This window comes from Motacilla alba, chromosome 1A (assembly GCF_015832195.1).
Source record: "Motacilla alba alba isolate MOTALB_02 chromosome 1A, Motacilla_alba_V1.0_pri, whole genome shotgun sequence".
NCBI classification, from domain to species: Eukaryota; Metazoa; Chordata; class Aves; order Passeriformes; family Motacillidae; genus Motacilla; species Motacilla alba.
Window position 1 is genome coordinate 61,573,056 of NC_052031.1, and position 21,670 is coordinate 61,594,725.

General features: G+C 42.0%; 1 protein-coding gene across 4 annotated transcripts in view; it reads right to left on the reverse strand.

Moving 5' to 3' along the window:
• Nucleotides 1–21,009, reverse strand: part of KIAA1549 (KIAA1549 ortholog) — a 141,004-nt gene extending 119,995 nt beyond the window's left edge. For all 4 annotated transcript variants that reach the window (XM_038153202.1, XM_038153205.1, XM_038153201.1 and 1 more), the window contains exon 1: nt 20,409–21,009. In XM_038153202.1, coding sequence (XP_038009130.1) covers nt 20,409–20,520 — 112 coding nt within the window. In that variant the 5' untranslated portion in view covers nt 20,521–21,009. The remainder of the gene's footprint in view (nt 1–20,408) is intronic.
• Nucleotides 21,010–21,670: the final 661 nt, after the last annotated feature.

Here is a 21,670-nt window from a genome sequence, read left to right on the forward strand (position 1 = left end):
AGTGCTTTTTAAACTGTTCATTAAAACACTTCTAACCCTCTCTGTATATTCAAGTTTTGTTGGCAAAATGTTATCTCCTCCTAGAACTCTTCTCAGAAATTAATCTGAACCTTTATAGTAGCAGAAATACCAACCACATAAAGTGGAATCACCACCCTCCTTTAAGAAATTTGCAGCTGGTTGATGGAAGTCAACTTTCTCCTCATGTGAGCATGAAAGGTTTGACAACTTGAGCTCAAGAATTTTATCTAAACACTTGCTTGAAAACTTGTCCCACAACTTCCATGGAAGTGCCATCATTCATTCCAACACTGTGAATCTTTATATAATATGTATTCCATGAATTTACATTACTTTAGAATATGCTGTTCTGTATGCAACATATTGCAACACCAGTTACAGCCCTCACTTTAACAGGAATTCAAGTTTCACTAAGTCATGAACACACAGCATACCTTTAAAGGTTTGTCAGGTTTTAACTGATAATTAAGTTTTGTCATTTCAAGAGAAACATAAGAGACAGACTTATCTTGGTTTCTTTCACACTACCAGTTTTTCTCATCAAATGCTCCTATAAATGGCAATATTTTTTGTCAAGACAATTTTAGTACATTAATGTATTTGGATGTGGGAGTGGAGCTTTTGAATAATTCTACTGAAATGTACCACTACCTATAGAAATGGACGCTTCTAATTTAGTTTCAAGGGAACACAGATTTCTAGACAAACTGGTTTTGAACATCCTATTTTTATTCTCTGTTCTTTCTTTTGCTGCTCTTTTTGTTCTATTTGCACCTTTATCTGCCATGCCTTTTTCAAGTCTGTCCTCTGCCCTCACCTCTCAGAACACAACCCTGTTCAACCACACCATCTTTCCCCTCCCACTTTTTACATTCTTGCCCAGCTTTCACATTTTCTGTTATCTGTGAATAAAATAAAGGGCATCAGCAATAAAAAACACTTCTTGAGACACATTCATTTCTCCAATGAAAAGCCATAAAAGTTGCCTCATTTTCATCCAGGTGGTCTTTTCCCCAATCACTGCTTTTCTTGGTCAACCACGGTACTAAGTTTGAAATCCGGTGTAAAACTGGATTCGCAAACCCCAGAAGTCATTACAGCAAGATTTTTCAACCATTACTTCCCAGTCTCCTGGGGAAGACCACAGAACACCCACAAAAGCAAACTCAGAAGGGAAAAGCCTATCACCACCAACTTTTCCTAGCTACTTGAAGTCTACAAGTTAAAGAGAGTCATATCTCTGCTGTATATGGCCTGTAGAGCAGTAAATTCAGTAAAGATTTCTGAACATCGTAGAAATTCAGCAGTTAACAACTGAGCTAAACAAACGCAAGTTCAGCTAGCAAACAGTAAATGAGCTTGGCCTGAAGGGTCAGATGATGCCATCTTCAGCGCAGCAACTACAAGATGAATAGGACCTCTCCTCAGAACTGCACAGCAAGACCCTACGCTACCATTTAACTTCACAGAGACATTAAAGGTCACAGCTGAAAACCACACAAAACTACTGAGATGTTGCTGTCCCACTCCAATCACAGATTAAAATGACAAATACTCCTGTTAAATGGCTAACAGAGCAATGAAGCAAGAGAGAGTCATTAAAATGATTGAGATTGTTCAGCACAGATATCAGCTTCCATAGTGCTGTACTGAATTATTTATTAATAAGTTTCCATTGCAACAGAAGTGTCAGCTGAACTCACTCCAGCTTCACCACTCTGCGCACACTAACAGTTGCCAGTGTGTGCAAAATATGCTTGAGAGGGGCCTTCTACAAATAATACTGGCCATTAACACGTAAACCTTGTTTTTTTTAAAGAAATACTACAAATATTCCAAGCAAATTAAACCTTTGCTATAGAAGAGTCATTCAATTAGGGAAGAATGTGGCGTTGTCTGGTCTACTTCCAGTTTTATTTCTAGAGCTACCTCTTACTTCCGGTGGCACACATCTCTGGGGAGTTTCTTGTTTGGTGGAAAAGATGACTCCGAGACTTCTTTTCCATTCCTTCTTTCTTCTTGCCTCTCCATGGAAATTCAGAATATCATCCGAACACAACCATCTGCTTCTACACCCACAGAACCCTTCCTAGCACGGGTACACAACAGTCTGTGTAACACCTCTACTCCTCTCTGGCACCTTCCAGAAAAAAGGGAGAGGCACAGGCAGCCTGGGTGGCAGGGACCGAGCTTACCTCCAGCTCCCCACTGCTGGCACCACCAGCATCCATGCTGTGCCTTGGCACTCTCCAGAACACTGTATGCTCCTGAATGACACTGCAAACTGTTACATAAGCCAAAGTTTTATTTATCAAACTGCATGTTATGCTCCAATGTTATGTTCTGTAAGTTTAGTGCAATTCATGACCATCTTGATATTTTTTGGTATGCCAGTGAAAGTTTCCAAACCACTAAAAATTTGCATTAATCTCCTTTAAATCCCAGCCAAGGGAAACAAACACAAGCAACGTCTCATGCTCTTGGTCGGAGCACGTTTTGCCATTTATTCCAATAGAAGGTGACTGGAGTCAAGGGAAAGGAGAATTACATTCCATGCTACATGACTAGACATCATAATGTCACTCTTTTACAGCACACAACCAGAAACCTATGAGGATAGAAAGTGACAATGTGATCTTCCATCCCCATCTCTGGCCTAATTTGTTCATAAATCTTGCCTAAATTAACTCTTGCTTTTTAAAGTTTCCAACACAGTATGTTGCACTAGAGATAATTATTCCTCATTGTTACAATCTTGTAACTTCCACTCTAATGTTCTTAAGCTTCAATTTCCCCTCACTGAAAATCTCTCCTATCTGGTCCAAGAGCCGCAATGCAGAAATTAAGTCACATCTCTATTGTTTCTAGAGCATGGTAACTAGGCTGCTATTTTTGACATTTTCACCTGGAACCATCCTTTCCAAAGCATCACAGGGATATTCTCTGAACCACTCCCACTTAATCGACATCCTGCCTGAGAAGTTGACATTTGTAGCTGCCAGACAATAGGTACAAATGGTACAATAGGTGGGAAAACTTCCCAGCTTCCATTCATACATTTAAACTGTTTTCCCAACCATACTACTGCACAGTGAGCTCCTCTTCAACAGCCCACCAAACTCTTCCTCCTCCTGATACATTCCCCTCCAGCCCCACATGACTGGTTTTCAGAAATTTTTGCCATCTTATCAATACAGAACTTCACTATTTATCTCTAGAGAAATCAGTTTGGTCTCCCTGTGCTATTAATACAAAAACCTACCCACAAAAACAATCAAAATGAAATTTCCTACACATATTTTACTCAAAATATTAGTGAACAAAGCTTGGTATAACATGCTGATGACTGTTCCACTGCATCTTTAAACAAATGGCTTTAATAAACTTTTTAATATAAAGCTAATACCTTATCACAACAGATGTACCTTTGTGGAGTACACTTTTAAGGACTCAGCTCCCACAGGACACGTTATTCCCAACTCCCAATAACATCTCTGCAATCCACAAAGTCACCTCATGTCTCTCTCACACCTCCAGACAAACCAACATCTCTGACAAGTGTAATGAACCCTAAACCAGCAACATCCCTCTCATATTTGCAAGCAGTGTGCTACATTTATCATGCACTGGCCTGGTACCTCGTGTGATAGTTTGTAATAGCTCATGACAGAACTGCAGCAGTGCTGTGTAAATGACAATGCACAGAACACCTGTAAAATGCTACCCAAGGATTAATCTCACAGAAACAGGTGGAGTTGAAATAGTGGGTCTTTCTACAGTCGTAAGACAAAAGGCTATACTGAAAATATTAAATTGTTCATTCATTAAGCTGGGCTAAAACCACTCCAATACAAATGCAGATGCTGTTGTAACCTAAAATCTGAATGCTCCTGTCCCCACAGCTGAAGGGTAAAAGGGAAAACATACTCAGTAATGTTTCTCACTATCAATAATCCAGCTCTGGGAAATGAATATGTCTGTGGAATCTTTCATTAAACATAGTTAACAATTGCTCCTCACAGCAAATATGAAATTGGATAATGCCAACAATGCCAACAGAGAGCTGCACAGGACTCCTTCCCTCTCCTCATCATTTTATTCTATTAACTCCTGTTACTGGGGAATAAAATCACTTAAATAGAGTTTCAAACAAGTCAGGAATAAAAAAAAAAAAAAAAAAGAGCCTTCCTTCCTCTGCCATTAGGGATCTAAAATAGTCCAAACCACATGACTAAATATATTTACCATGTTTTATTCTACTGTAATGCCAAGATTCAAGCATAGTCCATGCACTTTCTAGAAAGTTAAGCCAATCAACAAAATGTTTCATTTCCTCTGTCCTTCCTCCCCTCTTATCCGGTACATTTCCAGGTTTAACAAGCTAGAGGATTTTAGAAACACTGCCTTCTTTCCTTCATCAAGAAGTATTTCACTACATGCACCACATAGATCCATGAAGGGTAAGATCCAGCTCACTAAAGACACTAGACCTTGGCATGGAAGACAGTTTCCAAGGGCTCTGAGCAGGAGATTATTTCATTTTAAGCATTTCTGGGGTAAATTTCTTGGAGCGCTAATGTCATCATAAACTGCAGTACATGTAAAAGGAAAGAAACTATTGTATTTAACCAAGCCAAAATTACACTCTCACGACATTAAGCCTGTAAGAAGTAGCCCCCAGTATGTCAGCATCTGTGTTGCGGGTGCCAAAAAGTGATGCTGCTGACAGAAGAATCAAGTTTATCTGAAAAGTCAGCACCTGTGTTTTTGACTCAAACTTGATCTAGGAAGAAGAAAAAACCTGTATATTGAAAGACAAGCTATTCATACAATTTTTTCACCAAACATCTGGGATATCTCACAGCACCCTTACTTTCATGCCTGCCCTGTAGAACTCAAGTGACCGATGAGAAGCAGTTCACTACATCAAGCTTGTGCACTGTTTCCTTACAGGAGCCTAGGAAATCTGCACGTAAATCCTCAATTTTGTGTCATACACCACTATTTCTACAACAGGGAATATGCTAGGGATAGACAAAAATAATAAAAAAAAAGCTATGAACATCTGAATATTGACTACAGTACCATTTCTTAGCAAAAACACTTTCTGGTGTTTCCTTTAGTGTGAAAAAGGTTCCCGTAAAGTCCATCTAACCTGCAAAAATTTAATAAAAACCTGGCATTTCCAACACTTGCAGTTTTCTTTAAAATGTCAGCATGTTCAGATTTGTATGGTGCTCTTGAGCCTTCTGGGTTGGTTTTTTTTTTCCCCTCCTTTCTCTGCATGGGATGAGGAAACTGAGAACTTGTCAGTTCCCAAACTGGTTTACATAAACCAGCCCTAATTAGAGCCTAAATCTGCTAGAGTCAGCATCATGAGAGACCTCCATATTTCCCTGAGTATCTCAAAGACTACACCAGCAGACATTATGGACAAAGAAGCACCTATTACTGATCTTCAAATAGTTATTGAACAGAATCCATGAAAAGTCTCAGTGTAAATGAACAGAAATTTGACTGAGATTCTATGCTGAAATATCTGCCTCTGGAAAATTTTCCTGCATTAGTTCTTGGTGGCAGCACAAAATTTTAGTATTGAAACTATGGAAAACGGCAAAAGGTCGAAATCTTTTACACCGTAATGGATGGACATATCAGGAACTCTGTTTTTCAAAGAAAGCCTATTATGGCAAAAAAGTCCTCCTCCAAGTTAGGTACCACTGAGAACTGCAATCATGATTTTTTTTAAATTCAGTGCCAGAGATGCTTTAGAAATTTTAACATTTTACATCCATGTGATGATATTTAAATCATTATAACAAAACCACAAAGGCAACTTTCAGTCTCACATAAGTCTCTCAAGTGACCTACAATATGCATTGTCTCAAATAACTCACTTCTATTAGTTCTTCTCTGGTGAGGCTTCTTCTCCCCAAGACACTCTTCCATCATTAATCCAACACGCAAATTAAACAAAATACTGAGTTTTGTATCATTTGGCTTTAAAAAGACCACAAAGACAAAAATAAAAACCGTTTACACTGTAGTAAGCAACATAATGGCTTATATTTTTCTCCACAACATTTCAGTATTCTTTTCTGCTCCCAACCCTCCACACTATCACAACCTTCAGGAAGACTCATGCATTTTCTGTTGTAAAATACATTCGTTTCCATCAAAAGGGGCCAAGAACTGACGTGCCACCATGCTGCCTGTCAGTGTTCTTGCTGCCCCACACTATTAATTCAACTCTTCTGCTCACAGGAAAGTTGCCACCAACAGCCACTGCCAGCAAGATCCTGCTGAAAAAACTGCAAAAGTCTGCTGGAATTTATGAGTGTGCTCGTTACAAAATATTTTGTCTCCACTATTGACAGTGTTTTCAAATCCTGTCTCTCACATAGTAACATTGAGTCAGGCAGAAAAACAAACATTTCCACTACCTATTTAAAGCTGAAGCTCACTAATTGGAATCTTGCTCTCTCTTGGATGATGCAGAAAACATCTTAAGCAGTAGTAGGCAGACAGCATGATGTTTGACAGAACAGCTAGACTTTTACCATTTCATATTGGGTCATCCAAACATTTTCTTGCTTTTCACATGGTCCTGAAAAGCCAGCCTGCTGAATCAGGAGCAACTGAGATCTCTGAAGATGTGTTGGATTCACCTCAGAACACCCAGGCTGGCATTTGCTGCCCTACTGACAAGCTTGGCTCATTCGACCAGAACAAATTTCTAGCAATGGCCTGATTTGTACACACAGTAATACAGGTGTAACTACAAGGTGGTTTCCTTTTGGACAACTGAGAGTACAGAAATAGAACTGAGAGTACAGAAATTGAAGAGAGCCAAAAATGCAAGAGCAGCAGTGGCTTAGCCAATAGCCCAGTAGCCAGTAGCCCAGTAAGCCCCCCAGGACCACGAGGCAGGAGCAGTGCTGCTGCTCAGGGCAGCAAGCAGATGGAGGGAAGCTGAGCGCTTTGGCAAAACTCTGGGCCCGTGAGGCTACACAGGGAGAGCACATGCAGAAACAGTGTGAAGAAAGGAACTGTCACATGGGGACTGAACAGTAAATAATTCTCAGGCTAGGGCAAGTGTTGAAGCCAGGACTGAAACAGAAGGCATCAACTGTAAAAAAGGATGTACTAAAATGCATTAGAAACAACACTGGCTCTCTATACCTGTCAGCTAGCAGAGGGAAAATTCCTCATCTAGACAATTTATGGAGCTTAAATTTCTATACAAATTATAATATGACTGAGGACCAAGAAGACATTTTAATTCAGTCATTGATAGGAATGTTTCCTTAAGAATTTTTTCTATGTACTCTGAGTTGAACAAAGATCCACTTTCCTTTCAGCCAATAAAACTTCTAGAATGACCAACAACTAATGAAAACTACTAGTAAGTTATGCAGTTCAAACAAGAAAGGAGTTGCTGTTGAAATTCAAGTTTCTCAATAGGAGAGGCTATTTAAGATCAAGCAAGTTCAAATTCAGTTGCTCCTTAACAAATTCATTTCAGAGTAGAAGAGAGCTGTGGTGCCATTCTGCCAGTGGCAGCTGTGTTTTGAAAGGTTCTTGCCGCTCCCTTCTGTCCCCTGATACTCATTGCTACACTCCGAGGTGCCAATACAATTGTTTGCATGACTGTGCTCTATTAAGGGTTTTAAGAACTATCCCATTTAAAGTGGAAAAGGCAAAACCAAAACAGTAAAAATATCACAATAAATTACTTTAAAACAAATATAGCCTATACAAAAACCATACAAAAATACTGATGAGGAAAGTTGAGACAGAAGTAACAGAAACATCTTAAATTGAATCATTCATGTTTGGCAAGAGACTACACTCCTCCTTCTTCCTCCTCCCCTTTTTTCTAAGTATTCCCTTCCCCAAGAAGAAAAAACCCCACCCATGCCGAACGAATTCTACTTTTATGAGCCTGGAAGAAGCACACAGAATGCAAAAACCAACACAAGATGGAATCAGGTCATTTTTCCTGGTCTTCAGTAAGAGGTAAGATGGAACTCCTTGCAACTTTCACTCAAAGACACAAGAGGTAGCAAATAGGACAGATTATATTGGGGGAAATAGGAGGAGCATTGAGGAAAGCAGAGAGGGGAATGTTTGCTCAAAAAAACATCCCATAAAAGGATTTTCTTCCCCCCCCCAAAAAAAAAAAAAGGAATTGAAGTTTACTATATTGGTTAGAAGAAACCATATTACCATGTTTGTGTAGCAAAATCTCCTGGTCTTGTGTCTCTATTTGAACAGGCACATTTTATGACAATTCAACATTCCAGACAAACATAAAACATTGATATGAAACAAGGCTGAGCTCAAAAGACTAGCTTTGACTATTATTGTTGTGTCTTCTGATTAAATATACATAACACCTGCTGTAATGTGTAAAAACAGAGGAAAATCTAGAGGGTTTACTTGTTTAAAATAGAAATTGATTGCTTCATGAACAGCCCACTTACCAAAGCAGGATTTTTATTTAGAAATGTGCCATTTTCCATAAACACCAACACAGAATAGTATGAGGAAGCGTGCAAGATTTTTTTGATGGCAAACAGACAATTGATATGACTATCAGAGACTACATCATCACAAGTCATGCTACTCTTAACTCAATTACACGGCCACTGAACAATTTCTGCATGAACATAAGTGTTTAATTAAAAATAAAATACACTTAGCACGTCCTTTTCAACTGCTCAATATAAAAAATATCTGACACATTAAGGAAAAACCCCACCTGCTCCCCTAAGAGACTATGAACAGCAGTTTGAGACATGCACAACGTTTATTGTTAATAACATATTCCATCAGCTTTGATATTCTTTAATGAAAGCAAATCAGAAAAAAAAACCAAACAAATAAATGTTCTTTTAAAATACTTAGGTTTCAAACAAAACTTCTACTTCAATATTTTCCACCTTGCTTGAGACAACAGAGCTCCAATTCAAAGGGTCTATATTCTTCAGACTGGAAGAGAAATGAAATTCCTGCCTCAACAGTTTTGAAGCAGTGAGGAACCCAATCCCAGAAGTTACAAAGGATGCAATAATGCTATTTCTCTTACACTGCAGAAAAAAAATCAGGAAGCATCAACAAGTTTATGACCTTATAACGTTTCCAAGCAAGATAAACCATACTAAAGTTAGCACAATAAATACACTGCAGGTTTTAGAGACAGTCCAAATGGGAGCTTTAGTCATTGGGGTTCCCCATCTCATGAACTCCACAGGCTCCCTGTTCTTTCCTGCTGACAGGCTGTGTTCCTGCTCCTTCCCACTGCAGGAAAAGAAACTTAAGGAAGGCACTGTAGAATTAGCAGAGTAAAGCTGCTCTCAGGTTACTGTATGAGGTAGCTCCCAAGGTGAGCACAATAGAAACAGAATTTGAGACAGTGCTTCCAATTGAACTTTGGGAGAGTTCATATGGCCAAACTAACAGAGACAGGCTTCAACCTTTACGCACTGTTCAGTCATGAAAAATAAACTACCTGATTTAATATTTTCCCTTATCTCCCAAGGGAAGGGGAAAACCCCCAAAACCAAACCAAAACACACATGTTAATGCATTAAGGCACTACATGCCTCAGCCTAGATGAGTGTTTCACAAACATCTTCTGGTTTGGGCGGTTGCTTTCCCTGTCTACAACAAACTATACTTAGCATGCACCTGTGCTTTTCACCTGTCCTCCTACAAATAACTCCATCCACAAGAATTATCTTAAACACTCTGAAGAATCCAAATAGCTGCTGTTTTATTTAATTCATTACTTTCATCCTACTGGTAATATCCTCATTTTTTCCAGCTCTCTCAAAACTAAAAGCATCAAATCTCAAAATACATTTTCATAAACCCCAAGTCCACTAATACATTAGAAATGTAATTTCTGATTAGGGGAAATGGAAGTAGGAGCTATAAGTATTCACTCAATTCAGCATATTTGGCTTCATAAAGCATATTAACTCTTGCACCTGCATTTGGAAGATGCAAAATATTTATTTCTGCTTTTGAAAATATCTTCAAAGCTATTTAACATCATATTTACAGAGAGCAAGTTTTAGATGTGGCCTCCAAGGCTGATACTATTTAGGAATGAAGGAAAGTACTGGGAAATATTTCTGAAGTATCTCACCTAAGTCACATAGATGTTTTTACTGAATATATGATCCAACATAAGGCTGCATTCTCTTCTTCAATGACTGAGTTTTATTTCCAAATATAAAATAATACAACCTCTCTAAATTGTTACTGCAGTTTCACACATCAATAGCACGTTTCAATGATGGCTTTGGCTCATTAAAAAAATACATCAAAACCATCCTTTGAGTGTTGTTTTACAAAAAAATCTGAAGGAACCTCTTTAAGGTTTCTAGACCTATCTTCATCTGGTTAAACTTTATACATGGTAAATAGCAGCAGTAAATACTAAAGAATCACAAGAATAGGTCAGTACAGAAACTATATTCAGTTTTGTTTCTAGGTTTCTAATACTCCCAGGATGTTAAGAGATTATACCTTCAAGTGACACCGTCTGCTTGGAATCCAGTCAATTCAAAAAGAAAGAAACTGGATTTACTTTCATTTCACATTCCTCAGCTTCCCTAATCCTTCTGACAAATTTTACAGTTTTAAGAACATGGTTGTGGTAGAAGCAGCAAAGTAACTACTCACAGAGGTAAACAAAGCAAACAGACTAATATAATTTATTTTCTTGAAACTTCCTTACTTGTATTAATATTGGATAAAATATTTCCTGAGAAAACTTTGATTACAATGTTGATAAGCATTGACATAATTTTTTTTAACCAAGTTACTATAAAAGGCACATGCACTCTGGAAAGACAAAGGAAAATGATCTTTTTTTGTTCTTTCAGAATGGAACAAATTACATCTTCTAAAAATTGAATGTCAATGGCTGGAAGCCCAAATCTGTTTCATCCTTCACCACAAGCACAGGAAGTAAGGTCACTGACAGATTTTAATTGAAAACATCTTCAAGCCAGACTTCTGCTCTAGATCAGGATTTTCTTCAGTGACGTGCAATTTCTATCCTAATATATCACACAAGCTAGTCCCAATTCAGCAGCAGCTTCAGTTTTAAATACAGCCACCACTGGAGAAGTTACCCAACCAGAATCCAGTGTAGCTGACAAACAACTGCCTGTCTCCCATTCAAAAAGTAACCTGAAACTAGCCCAGAGGGGTGTGCTACATAAATGCTTGGAGCTTTGTCTCCAAGTAAGGCTCAGCTGTATCCTTGTGGCTTTTGTGGTTGAGCAGAGCTCACTGCAATCTGCATACATGAGGAGGAATTTATTTACAAGAGAATTACGAGCCACAGGAAAAGGTGAGACGGGCTCAACATCTAATCAAGTTCACACCCAACTAGAAGAATAAACGCTCCCTCCACCACCCTGCAGCATTGAACAGCTGCCTTTAAATGAGGAAAGAACTTTACTTAAGAGACTCTCCACAAATGAGCTCAATACACTACTGTCTGGGGAGCAAAAAAGGGAGAGCCTTCTTTTCTTATAAGAATTCATAACAGTTTAATTTTCTTATTCTGTATCAAAAGATTCAGTAAGAAATTCAGTCCAAGAGGGTGTGAATTGAGAAAAAAGAGGTTGCAAACAAAATCTGTAAATTGTATCAATACTACTTAAGAAAAAAAATCTTTACCTGTACTATCTACCTGTCCTACGTGACCGTTTACTTTCAGAGTTCACAAACTTATCAGACATCTGAGAGTTTTCTATTAAAACTGAGACCAGCTACCCATTTCAATAATGCCCTTCTCCACAGCTCTAAGGCAAGCTCTAAAGTGAGGATGCTCAAGTCAGATATTCAGGGTAGCCACAAAAACCCCTCCAAATCTGCAATATCAAGCAGCCCTCCTCTTAGCACAAGACTTCCCAGCTCAGCCTTCCATTATTGATACCCTAATCTATATTCCCAATTTCACCCACTCCTACTATGGCTCCAGCCCAGTGTTATCTCTGCCATTCCCTATTTCAGTATCCTCCTGACCAAAGTTTGTATCCCCCCTTACTCTCACCCTGCCACACCAACCAATCTCAGACAGAGGGCACGAAGACAGCTCCACATTGCCTTAACTGTCCAGAAAAGCTCTGTCAGAACTGAGAACTTCACACACCTGAGCCCAGCCCAACAAGCTCACAGCTCTAGCCAGGACACCCCTGTAGCTATCCCAACAGTTGCTGCTCCAGTCAGGACACCAAGTGGGAGACCGAATGTCTCTCAGCTACTGAAGAACTAAAGATTTGTCTTCTCCCTTTGACACCGACCCACAAATGGCAGCACACAGAATGTGGCAGCTGAAAGATTTGGTCTGGTGCTATTTCTTTGCCCAGTCTCCCAATTGTCTTGTTTCACTTAGGGCCTCTTGCTTGCACCATCACTACCTTTGCTAAGGACAAGGGTAAATCCTACAATCTGTGCCAGGGCGAAGAAGTTCCCAGCTTGACCAACTACACATTTCACAGAAATAGCAATAAAATGTTTTGAGCTCAATACTGCCTCTCTCTATCCCACCTCTGAGATATGAAAATGCTAGTAATAATTCAGTTGATTAATAAAGACATGCAGACTCACATCCATACCACTTACTTGTAGCTGTTGTCTCAGAGATACCCTCTCAGTGATGCAGCATTCTAAAATGCTTCACGAACTGAGCTTGCACGGAGAGCAACTTACGAAGTGAATGTGCTCATCCTGCCTGTTAGTACCATGGATAAAACCACTATAACAAGGATTACAAAATGTTCTCTGAAACCTTAAAAAATGTTAATCCTAAAAATCAACCAACATAAAAAACATAGATTGTTTCTTCACCTGAGCAGTACACCAAAGTTCTCAATAATTAATAATATTAGCCCCAATGCTGCAGTCTGCACATAAATGACATTTATTTATTTGTTATTTATTTCTTGTAGTATCTCACAAAAATAGAACTGCAAAGTACTTCATATCACTGTTGCAATCCTCTTCTGTTAGATCATTCTACGAGCACATCTGTCAACTCCAGTGACATATTACATTATTGCCCCAAACCATGCAATTCACAGCTTCATTATCCCTACTGTTAAAAAGATCAGCAGTTAGAAAACCTGTCTTGTCCACGTGAATTCAAGTCTTTTCTTCCTCAACATAAACAACTATTTATTACATTTCCCTTTATGTTTAATATTTTATATGTTTGAATAAAGTCCTGTCCATCTGGCATTTTTTCTAGATTAGACCATCCTAGATTAGATAGTTCTGGAACTGAACTGTCTCTAGTAGCCCGTCTCTTCCTTGAAGGACAAGGCCCTTTACTAGATACAGCATTCCAGCTGGAGCTCTTCTGCTACTGAAGAAAACAAATGAGTTATTACACAGGATATGCCCAGTTCAACACAAATGTGTTCATGAGGCCCAGTACCACTGGGATCCTGCTGAATCCCATTCTGTCCTTGATCCCTGATAGACACCAGGCCTCTTAATACAACACTACTACACTGTCTAGTCCCCATCCTACAGCTATGTAAGTTTTCAAGTCCTTCAGTATGACACTATTAAGCATGTTCCTTACTGAAAAGCATGGATTTCAGGCCCTTGATTTACTGTGTTTCCACCACTCCTCCCTCTTCTTCCCCTTACTTTCAGGTGAATTTTAGCCTCTTACCTATTTCAAACCACAAGACCTAACATGCTGTCTCGACCAGATGGCTGAAGCCAAATCAAAGTTCTATACAGGATATTAATTCACAGAAGAGAAGCCTCTCTAAATCAGAGGGGAGAATGGAAAAGGACTGAAAGGATTAGAAAACAGTTTGCACGTGAAGAGCAAACAGGTAGGGGATGTAAGCTGAAACTGCTAAAACTGAAAGTGACCAAACATCAGTAACCATGATTTCTTTTCAAGACTATTTGATGTATAAAAAACCCCAACATCAAAATCCTACTGCACTTCGATACAGCACAGTACATCTTCCCATCTCTAAGGCGAGTTAACTCACTAAGAAAGTCTTAGTGTGGTAAATACATCATGTTACACCACCACCTGTTACTTTCTATCTGCTTACAACTAGTTTATTTCTTATACTTGTTTTCTGTAGAGTCAAGTTCTGCCGACCGGTTTATCATCTGCTGGATCTTTACTGTCCTCAAGACAGAAGTCTGGCTTTCTGACCAACTTTTTTTGCTCACTCTTATTGCATCTGGACATTCCTTAGGATCTTGAAAGTCAAATGAGGAACTGCATCTGAGAAATCACATTTTACAAATGATGAAACTAAGAAACAAGGTCAAATTCTGAGAGCCTAGTTTGAAACATTAATTAGTATTTAGAATTCAGACACAACATCTATTTAAGAACAGCTTCCCCTGACTTCTTTGGCAGCTGGAAGCATTCAGCATTTCTGCAACACAGATCCCAGAGGTCAAACATCCAGTAAATGAGGAACACACACAGCTAGTGACCACCTGTGAAACTCTGCATCACTGAAACTCTGCAACACAATTGTCTAGGACAACATTTAATTACACTAACAGCAAAACCTTTATTCAAACTTCCCTGTCCCTCTATTCATGTCACACCTCAAACATCTGCTACAGAAGGAGCGAGAGTCCTGCAGAGAACTTCTTCATTTGCTATCCAGTTCCCATTCTTCCCCAGAGCAGGATCAGTCACTGAGCACAGTGATGGTCCTGTCTGTGTGTAGGTGTGTGCATGTGCAGGTGCCTCTCCAGCTATAAATATTATCTACATGGATACACGCTTTGTGACCATAGCTGTACAACAGCTTGCAGGTACAGAAGTTGAAAACTGTATAGGTTATTAGGTTATTTTAACATCAGTATTTCCAACTTGCTGATTTCTTTGTCTCTGCAGTCTTCATATGCCACTACAATTTTTGTGGAGGAATTTTTCCAGTTCTTAAAACAAACTTAGAAAAACACTTCTGTCACAAGGCTGATTCACGCACATTCATGAAATGTTCCAAGGAGCAGCAGCAGATTATCATGCTTCTGGCTAAGAGGAAAAAAGGACCAACACTCTGAAGCCCTGATTTCTATGCCAAATTCTGAAGGAAGTGTCCCAGCGCAGCAGGCACACATTTTCCCATTTCTAAATTGCAAGCTTGATGCTTTTGGTCACATCTCCTCAGTCTTGTCCCAGTCCTTTGTCTTCCCCACTTCTGATTCATCCTTTCAACACCATTTTTTTATGCTTATTTTCCTTTTTTAAACTGAGTCCATCTGTGTTTCCCAGTGTGCTTATCTTACTATCAAACTGCATTGCTTGCTTCATCTAGGATTAATTTCTGCATTGCAGTTTCCCTCATCTACAGACCTATTTTACACTCCTGACCTACTGTCTTGCGTCCTACCCTTTGTGCCCTGCCAGTTCCAGTTTCTTTCATCTGACAAACCTTCTTGCAATTTGTGTCTCTTCCCCTCCTACAACTTCCAGGTTTCTGGACATATCTCATCAACAAGCTGAAGAGTGACTGGAAAGATCCTCAGACCCTATTCCAAACTAAACCTAAGTCCCACATTGGCTCCTTCTAAAGACTTCTTTCTGTTCACCCCCTTGGGCCAGATGCAATCAAAGACCACCATACAACAGTGCACGAGAAGGCAGATGCCAAAGACACCCTAAAGAAAGTACAGCATTACATAACAGAGACATGGCCTTAAATACAAGGCAGGCAGGTGCTCAGTTCTCAGTCCTGAAGCTCAGTCCAGTCCCACTTCTGGAGCAGCTCAGACAGACTTTCACAGCAAAGTCCAATCTTTCACCTAACATTTTGGACTATGGGAAGACTGCTCAGTACGTCTACCCAGGCAACACACATACTCCAGGTCAGTACTGAAAGGTAGGGGAGGTCTCACAAGAATAGTCCATATTCAAGCTTCAGCCGACAAAAAAAAAAGGTCATCCTTTCTAATGTAGCCATGTCTACCTAAATTCAGTCATTAGAAGCTTTCAAAAAAGAAAAAACACTTTCAAAGCAAGACTGGAGAAAACAACCCCTCAGAGCAGACACAATCCAGCAAAGTTTAACTGCACTGCTCCAAAGCATAAGGGTATTAAAGTTGTTCAGAAAAGGAGCTGGCAGAACTCAAAGCAGAAGCCATTGTTTTCCTCTTGCCTCAACATCAGAAGTTGCTGAACTCTTTCAACTGATATTTTGCAAAGAAGAAAAATCATCAGCCCATAGCTAAATGAACACTTCACAAAATTGCAATTGAAATATTTAAGTTTGTTCTCAACTCCACTGCAAAGCAGAAATATTTATTAGACATCTTACAACATGTTACAGCTTAAGTAAAATCTAGAACAATCAGGCCCATTTCCAATATTTATTTGGGGATTTTACATGCCATTAATTACACTGACGAATGAGTGACGTGAGTAGATGGTCAACTTTATCTTTGTTTTCCCCCCCAATCTCATGTGTCACCAAAAAAAAAAAAAGACACCACTAATGAATTGCTGTTATAAGAGGTTTTTCATCAGTCTTCCAAAACAGCTGCCTCCAGTAACATCAACAGCTGAAAACACAGTACATATAGGGAGTATCACTCAAATTTGTTATTGAGTTCATGTGTGTTGGGCATCCACTGCAACAACACATAGAAATATATGACTTTTCAAGAGCTAGAAAGGCATCATATCACATAACTCCAGGAAAAACTGTCCATACTTACAAGGACTCCATGAGAATGGGATTCTTTTACAGGAGCCAAAATAGAAATTGACTGCATAATTAAGTTCATTTAACACTACTGTTTTACTAAACTATGAACTAGTTTAGTAAATAGAAATAGAATAGATATAGAAATAGAATAAAATGGAAATAGAATAGAAATAGAACTACTATTCTAAGACAAAATTTAAAGAATAACCATTTCCTTGCAGCTTTTTTTCCTTATACCCAGGTTCCCAGGACACACAGTATTTAATAACTCTTATGCAATTAGCATTCATCATGCTGTATGCCACAACAGGCCAGGCTGGAGAGACACGCTGGTACTTAAGGACATCATCCACAATAACTCTTACACAACCAGTGTTATTCATACTGTCTGCCACAATGGGCAGAGCTGGAGACTCTGTGGTAGTTTAGGACATCAGCCACAATGAGATTTACTTTCAAATGAAGGAAAACCATGTCTCCCACAGCTGAAGTGAGACAGTATTATTAAGAAGTCTATTCTGCTTCACTTCTTTCCCAAGCAACTCCCACACATGCACACACATTCTGAACTGACAAGCAAGAATTGGGATGTCAGAACCTGCCATTTACCACAATCACCAGCTTCCCAAGACAAAGATTTGTGTTGCAGCAGAAGTCACTGCTCTTTAATGTGCCCAGTTGCTGAAATCTATCACCCAAGGTAGGTCAAAGCTGTTTAAGCCTGCTTTGCTAAAGTCATGCTGTATTTCAAGTCCCAGCTCTGCCTGAGAAGTCAAAGACTTTGCTTCACAAAAAGCACTCACAAAACAGACATCACTGAACAAAAAGCTGCACTGTCCACTAGCTTGTTTAGCATTCTTATTTCTTGAAAGAACATGCAAACAAAAAACACATTTCCTCTGGCAGGACTACAAGTGTAGCTTGTAGACACAAGGCTGACATAAATAAAGCTAGCACAGCACAGAAAGCAGTCATAAAGAGAATCCTCCAACCATACGGGTCTTCTGTGAAAATGAACTGGAAGCAAGCTTGACAAGCTCAACTGGCCACAAGAGATATGATGCCAACTCAAGTGTTTGCAACAGACTAATGCAATTAAGTTGAATAAACAATATCCTGCAACTCTCCCATAAGACAGCTACATCTGATTCCTTGCTTGACCTCCACAACTTGCCTTTGGTCCCTGAGTCTCTGAGGAGACTCACTGCAGTCCTGTCAGAGTCCACAACACAGAGTTCTCCTGCCTCTCATGAAAACAGCACGAGACAAGATAAATCCTCCTGATTGTCAGTGCGGGAGTTGTGCAGATTGTGCAATGGAACAAAAGTAAAAACACAGCCTGTGCTGAGCAGCAAGAAATTCAAATAGCCTGGCCAAGGCCCTGCTTCACTGAGGTGCTCAAAGGCAAACCTACCTTCAGCACACTGGTGTCCCAACCACATACCAAGAGTTCAGCATCTGCTTAACTGGAGAAGCTGAAGCCCTGATTCAGCAACATGTGACTTTTGTGGGAGCTGGATCAAGCATTCCAAAACCCAAGTTGTTCAACTACTAAATTTTCTTAAGTATTGTCCTTGGTATTTCAACTGCAATAAGTGGCCATTCCACTCTTACTGTATGTTCCTTCTGTGTAACTCAGAGCTGTAGGAGTTTGCTCTTGCTGTCCCTAGACTGGTCAAGACCCTATGGCACTGAAAGGCAAACGAACTGCACCCTAGAGAGATTTACAGGAGTTGTTAATCTGGTGATCAGTTAAGTGAATGCTGCCCAAACCTAGGGCATTTGGTCATTATACAGCTCTTCTGTTTCACAACACCCATGATATCATCAAAACATTCAACACTGAAGACAAGATTCTGATTAAGATGGTGTTTTCTAAACCTTATGGGCCCCAGAAAGAGAAATCAGACTTCTGTCACGCTTTTAAGTAAAACATTTCACCTTAATGGAAAGGAACAAAATATCCTTGCTCTCTTCAACCTACAGACTTTAAATCTCTGCAATCAATGGACCATTTCTGAGAAGCCAATAAAAAAGCATCCTCTGAAGAACAAGTTTACTCTTACTATCAAGTTCATTGCACATGATTCACATGCCCAGTGGAAACTGAAAACATAGAGGACTATCAAATCAAAACAGCTTAAAGGCTCCTGTCCTAGACTGAGCAGGAAAGCAGCGCTTTGGGCAAGATCTGTTGTCTCTAAGTACTCTCTTCCAGCAGCTCAAACACTGGCTGAGTTACATAATTTTTCTACTGCTGGTTTTAAGTTATACAAGAATGCACAAGAATCACACAACTGTTTACAGAAATTCGCAGCCATGTTTAATTAAAAGCTACTATGTATCAGAGAAACAAACAAGAGCCTTCACTGACTTAGTACGAAAATACAGAAGAAACCCAGCCATTCTCAGAGGCAAAAAAAACCCCAAGTAAATTTCCAACTTACAAACCTAGTGCTTTGGCTTCTATTTGTATGTAAAGCCTGATCTATTTAGGAAAAATTGCTGAATTTTACAATTAAATATCAATTTTCATGTAGCCTGGAATGGAACATCTCTCGTAGGCTAGGACGGGAGCTGGAGGAGAGTGTAACTTCCCTGAAAAGCTAACTAGTCACCTCCAAAACATGAACTACTTTCTGAAGTGGAATAAAGGATTATTATAAAGAGATAAGCATGTTTTATAACACCAAAGGTTCTTAAGCACCCAACAATAATCACCACAATTCCTGTGTTTGAACAAAAGAGTCAACACTAATTGGTCTGCTTCATAAAACAGGTTACTGCAAGCTCTTATCACTTATTGCCACTTATCAACAACTTTCTGATGTTGAGTAAAATTTATTACTTTTTACCTGTTATCTACCAAAATGAAAACCTAATCACAGCAAAACTGTACCTTTCCATGAAATGATAGTTATTACTATTTTTTTTAAGTATTAAAGATGAACCAAGAAGTGCTATGGGACTAGAACCAAATGAGACATCTTTGTGATTAAACTGTCTGCTTAACTACAGACTAATTTTGATACCTAGAGCCACAAGAGAAAAGACGAGAGGAAAAAAAAGGGGTCACTGATTCATGTTTTTTTTTCTGAAACACCTACTGAACACACCACCCTCTGGAGCCCGAACCGTTCTCTCCACGCACAAGTCATGCCACGGCGGTGCCTGGAAAGTCGTATTGGGCGTTTCAAGAGGCTCCGAATGCCTCCTCACTCGAAAGCTGAAGGAGAGCCAGGCTGCCCTGCATGTACCCCGCAGGTGCTACCGCAGCCCGACACGGGGCACCTCCAGACGCCCGGGGCGCTGAGGCCACAACGCGCGGTGACCGCTGCCTGGCACAGGACACCCTGCAAGCTCGAAACGCCGGGTGCCCCCTTTGTCCCCACACCGCTTCTCTCCTTCTCTTCCGCGGGTCGGGTCCCAGCCCTGAGCCTGGGGGCTGCCGCGGCCCCGCAGCGGAGCGTTCGCGGTCTGCCTGCGAACAATGCGCGCCTTTTCTGGCGGAGCTCCCCGGCCGCGCCGCGCCGGCCCCCGCCCGCCGGCACCGCCGCATTGTTACCGGCGCTGCCGCCCCCCGCACCGCCCCGCTCCTCTCCCGGCACGGCCCCCGGGCCCCGCACACCTGCCCCCGGGCCCTCTTTGTTCCCTTACCTGCGGCGGGAGAGCCCCTCAGCGCCGGCACGGCGAGCAGCAGCGGCAGCAGGGCGGGCAGCGCCGGCCGCCACCGCGCCGCGGCCACCACGAAGCGTGTCATCCCCTCCATGGCACGGCACGGCCCGGCCCGGCGTCAAGTCATCGCGGCGGTCCCCGCGTCCCCCCCGCGGGGGGCTGGAAGGGCTGGGCGGGCTCGGCGGCTCCTCCCGGGCGCATCCACCGCCGGCGGGGCTGGGACGCCCGCGGACGGGAGGCCGCCGCAGCACCCACCCTTCCCCACGCCCACCCCGTGGGGAGCGCTCACGGGGGCAGCGCCGCGGCGCCTCCCAAGAGCGGAGGGGGAGGGAGAGCGGTGCGGCTCGGGGCCCGGAGGGCAGGCGGAGGGGAAGCCCCCGCACTGCGGGATGGCGGGGCTCCTCGGCGGGACAGCTACGGCCCTTCACGTGTGAGAAGGCGGCGGCAGCCCGGACCCGGCACCCGCTCGCTCCCCGCCCGCCGGCGACGCGCTGCCCCCGGCGGAACCCGGCGCGCGGCGGCGCGCACTGCCGGCCCGCCCGCCACCTGCGCGCTCCCGGCCGCGTCTGCGCGGGGGCGCGCCCGGCCCGCCCCCTCCGCCGGGGCGGTGGGAGCGGGGCGGGGCCGTGAGGGGCCGGACGGCTGCGGCTCCGCCCGGCGCCTCCCGCCCGCCGCGCCCCGGGAAGCCGCTGGAAGTGCCCCGGGATGGCTGATGGCCGGTGCCTGCTGCTGTCTGCTCCGGCAGCGGAGTGCCCCTGCACCCGCTGCTCCCTGACTGCGCTCTCCCCGAGGCACAGCGAGGTTGGGGAGCCGCTAGTCCCGTCCAGCAGCCCTCAGGGCGGGCTGAGTGGTGCCTGGACTCTTCCCCAGGCGGTGCACGGAGTTTCGAGAGCTGGAACAGTAACGGGGCGGCAGTGAGGGCAGAGCTACAGCAGGACATCCACGCAGCATTAGAGTTGGTCCAGCAGACTGCGGACATAAGGACAGGGGACCCTTTCACCGCAGGCTTTGTCCTGAGCCCTGCTCTCCTCAGCAGCAGGGGTGAGTCCAGCAGTCAAAGAACCACAAAATATACCGAGCTGGGAGGGGAGCCCTGCACAGGGCAGCCCCAAGAGCCACACCATGTTCTTGGGAACGTTGCCCAAACACTTCTTCAGCTCTGTCAGGCTTGGTGCTGTGACCACTTCCCTGGGAAGCCTGTTCCACTGAATAACTACCTTCTGGGGTAAAACCTTTTCCTAATA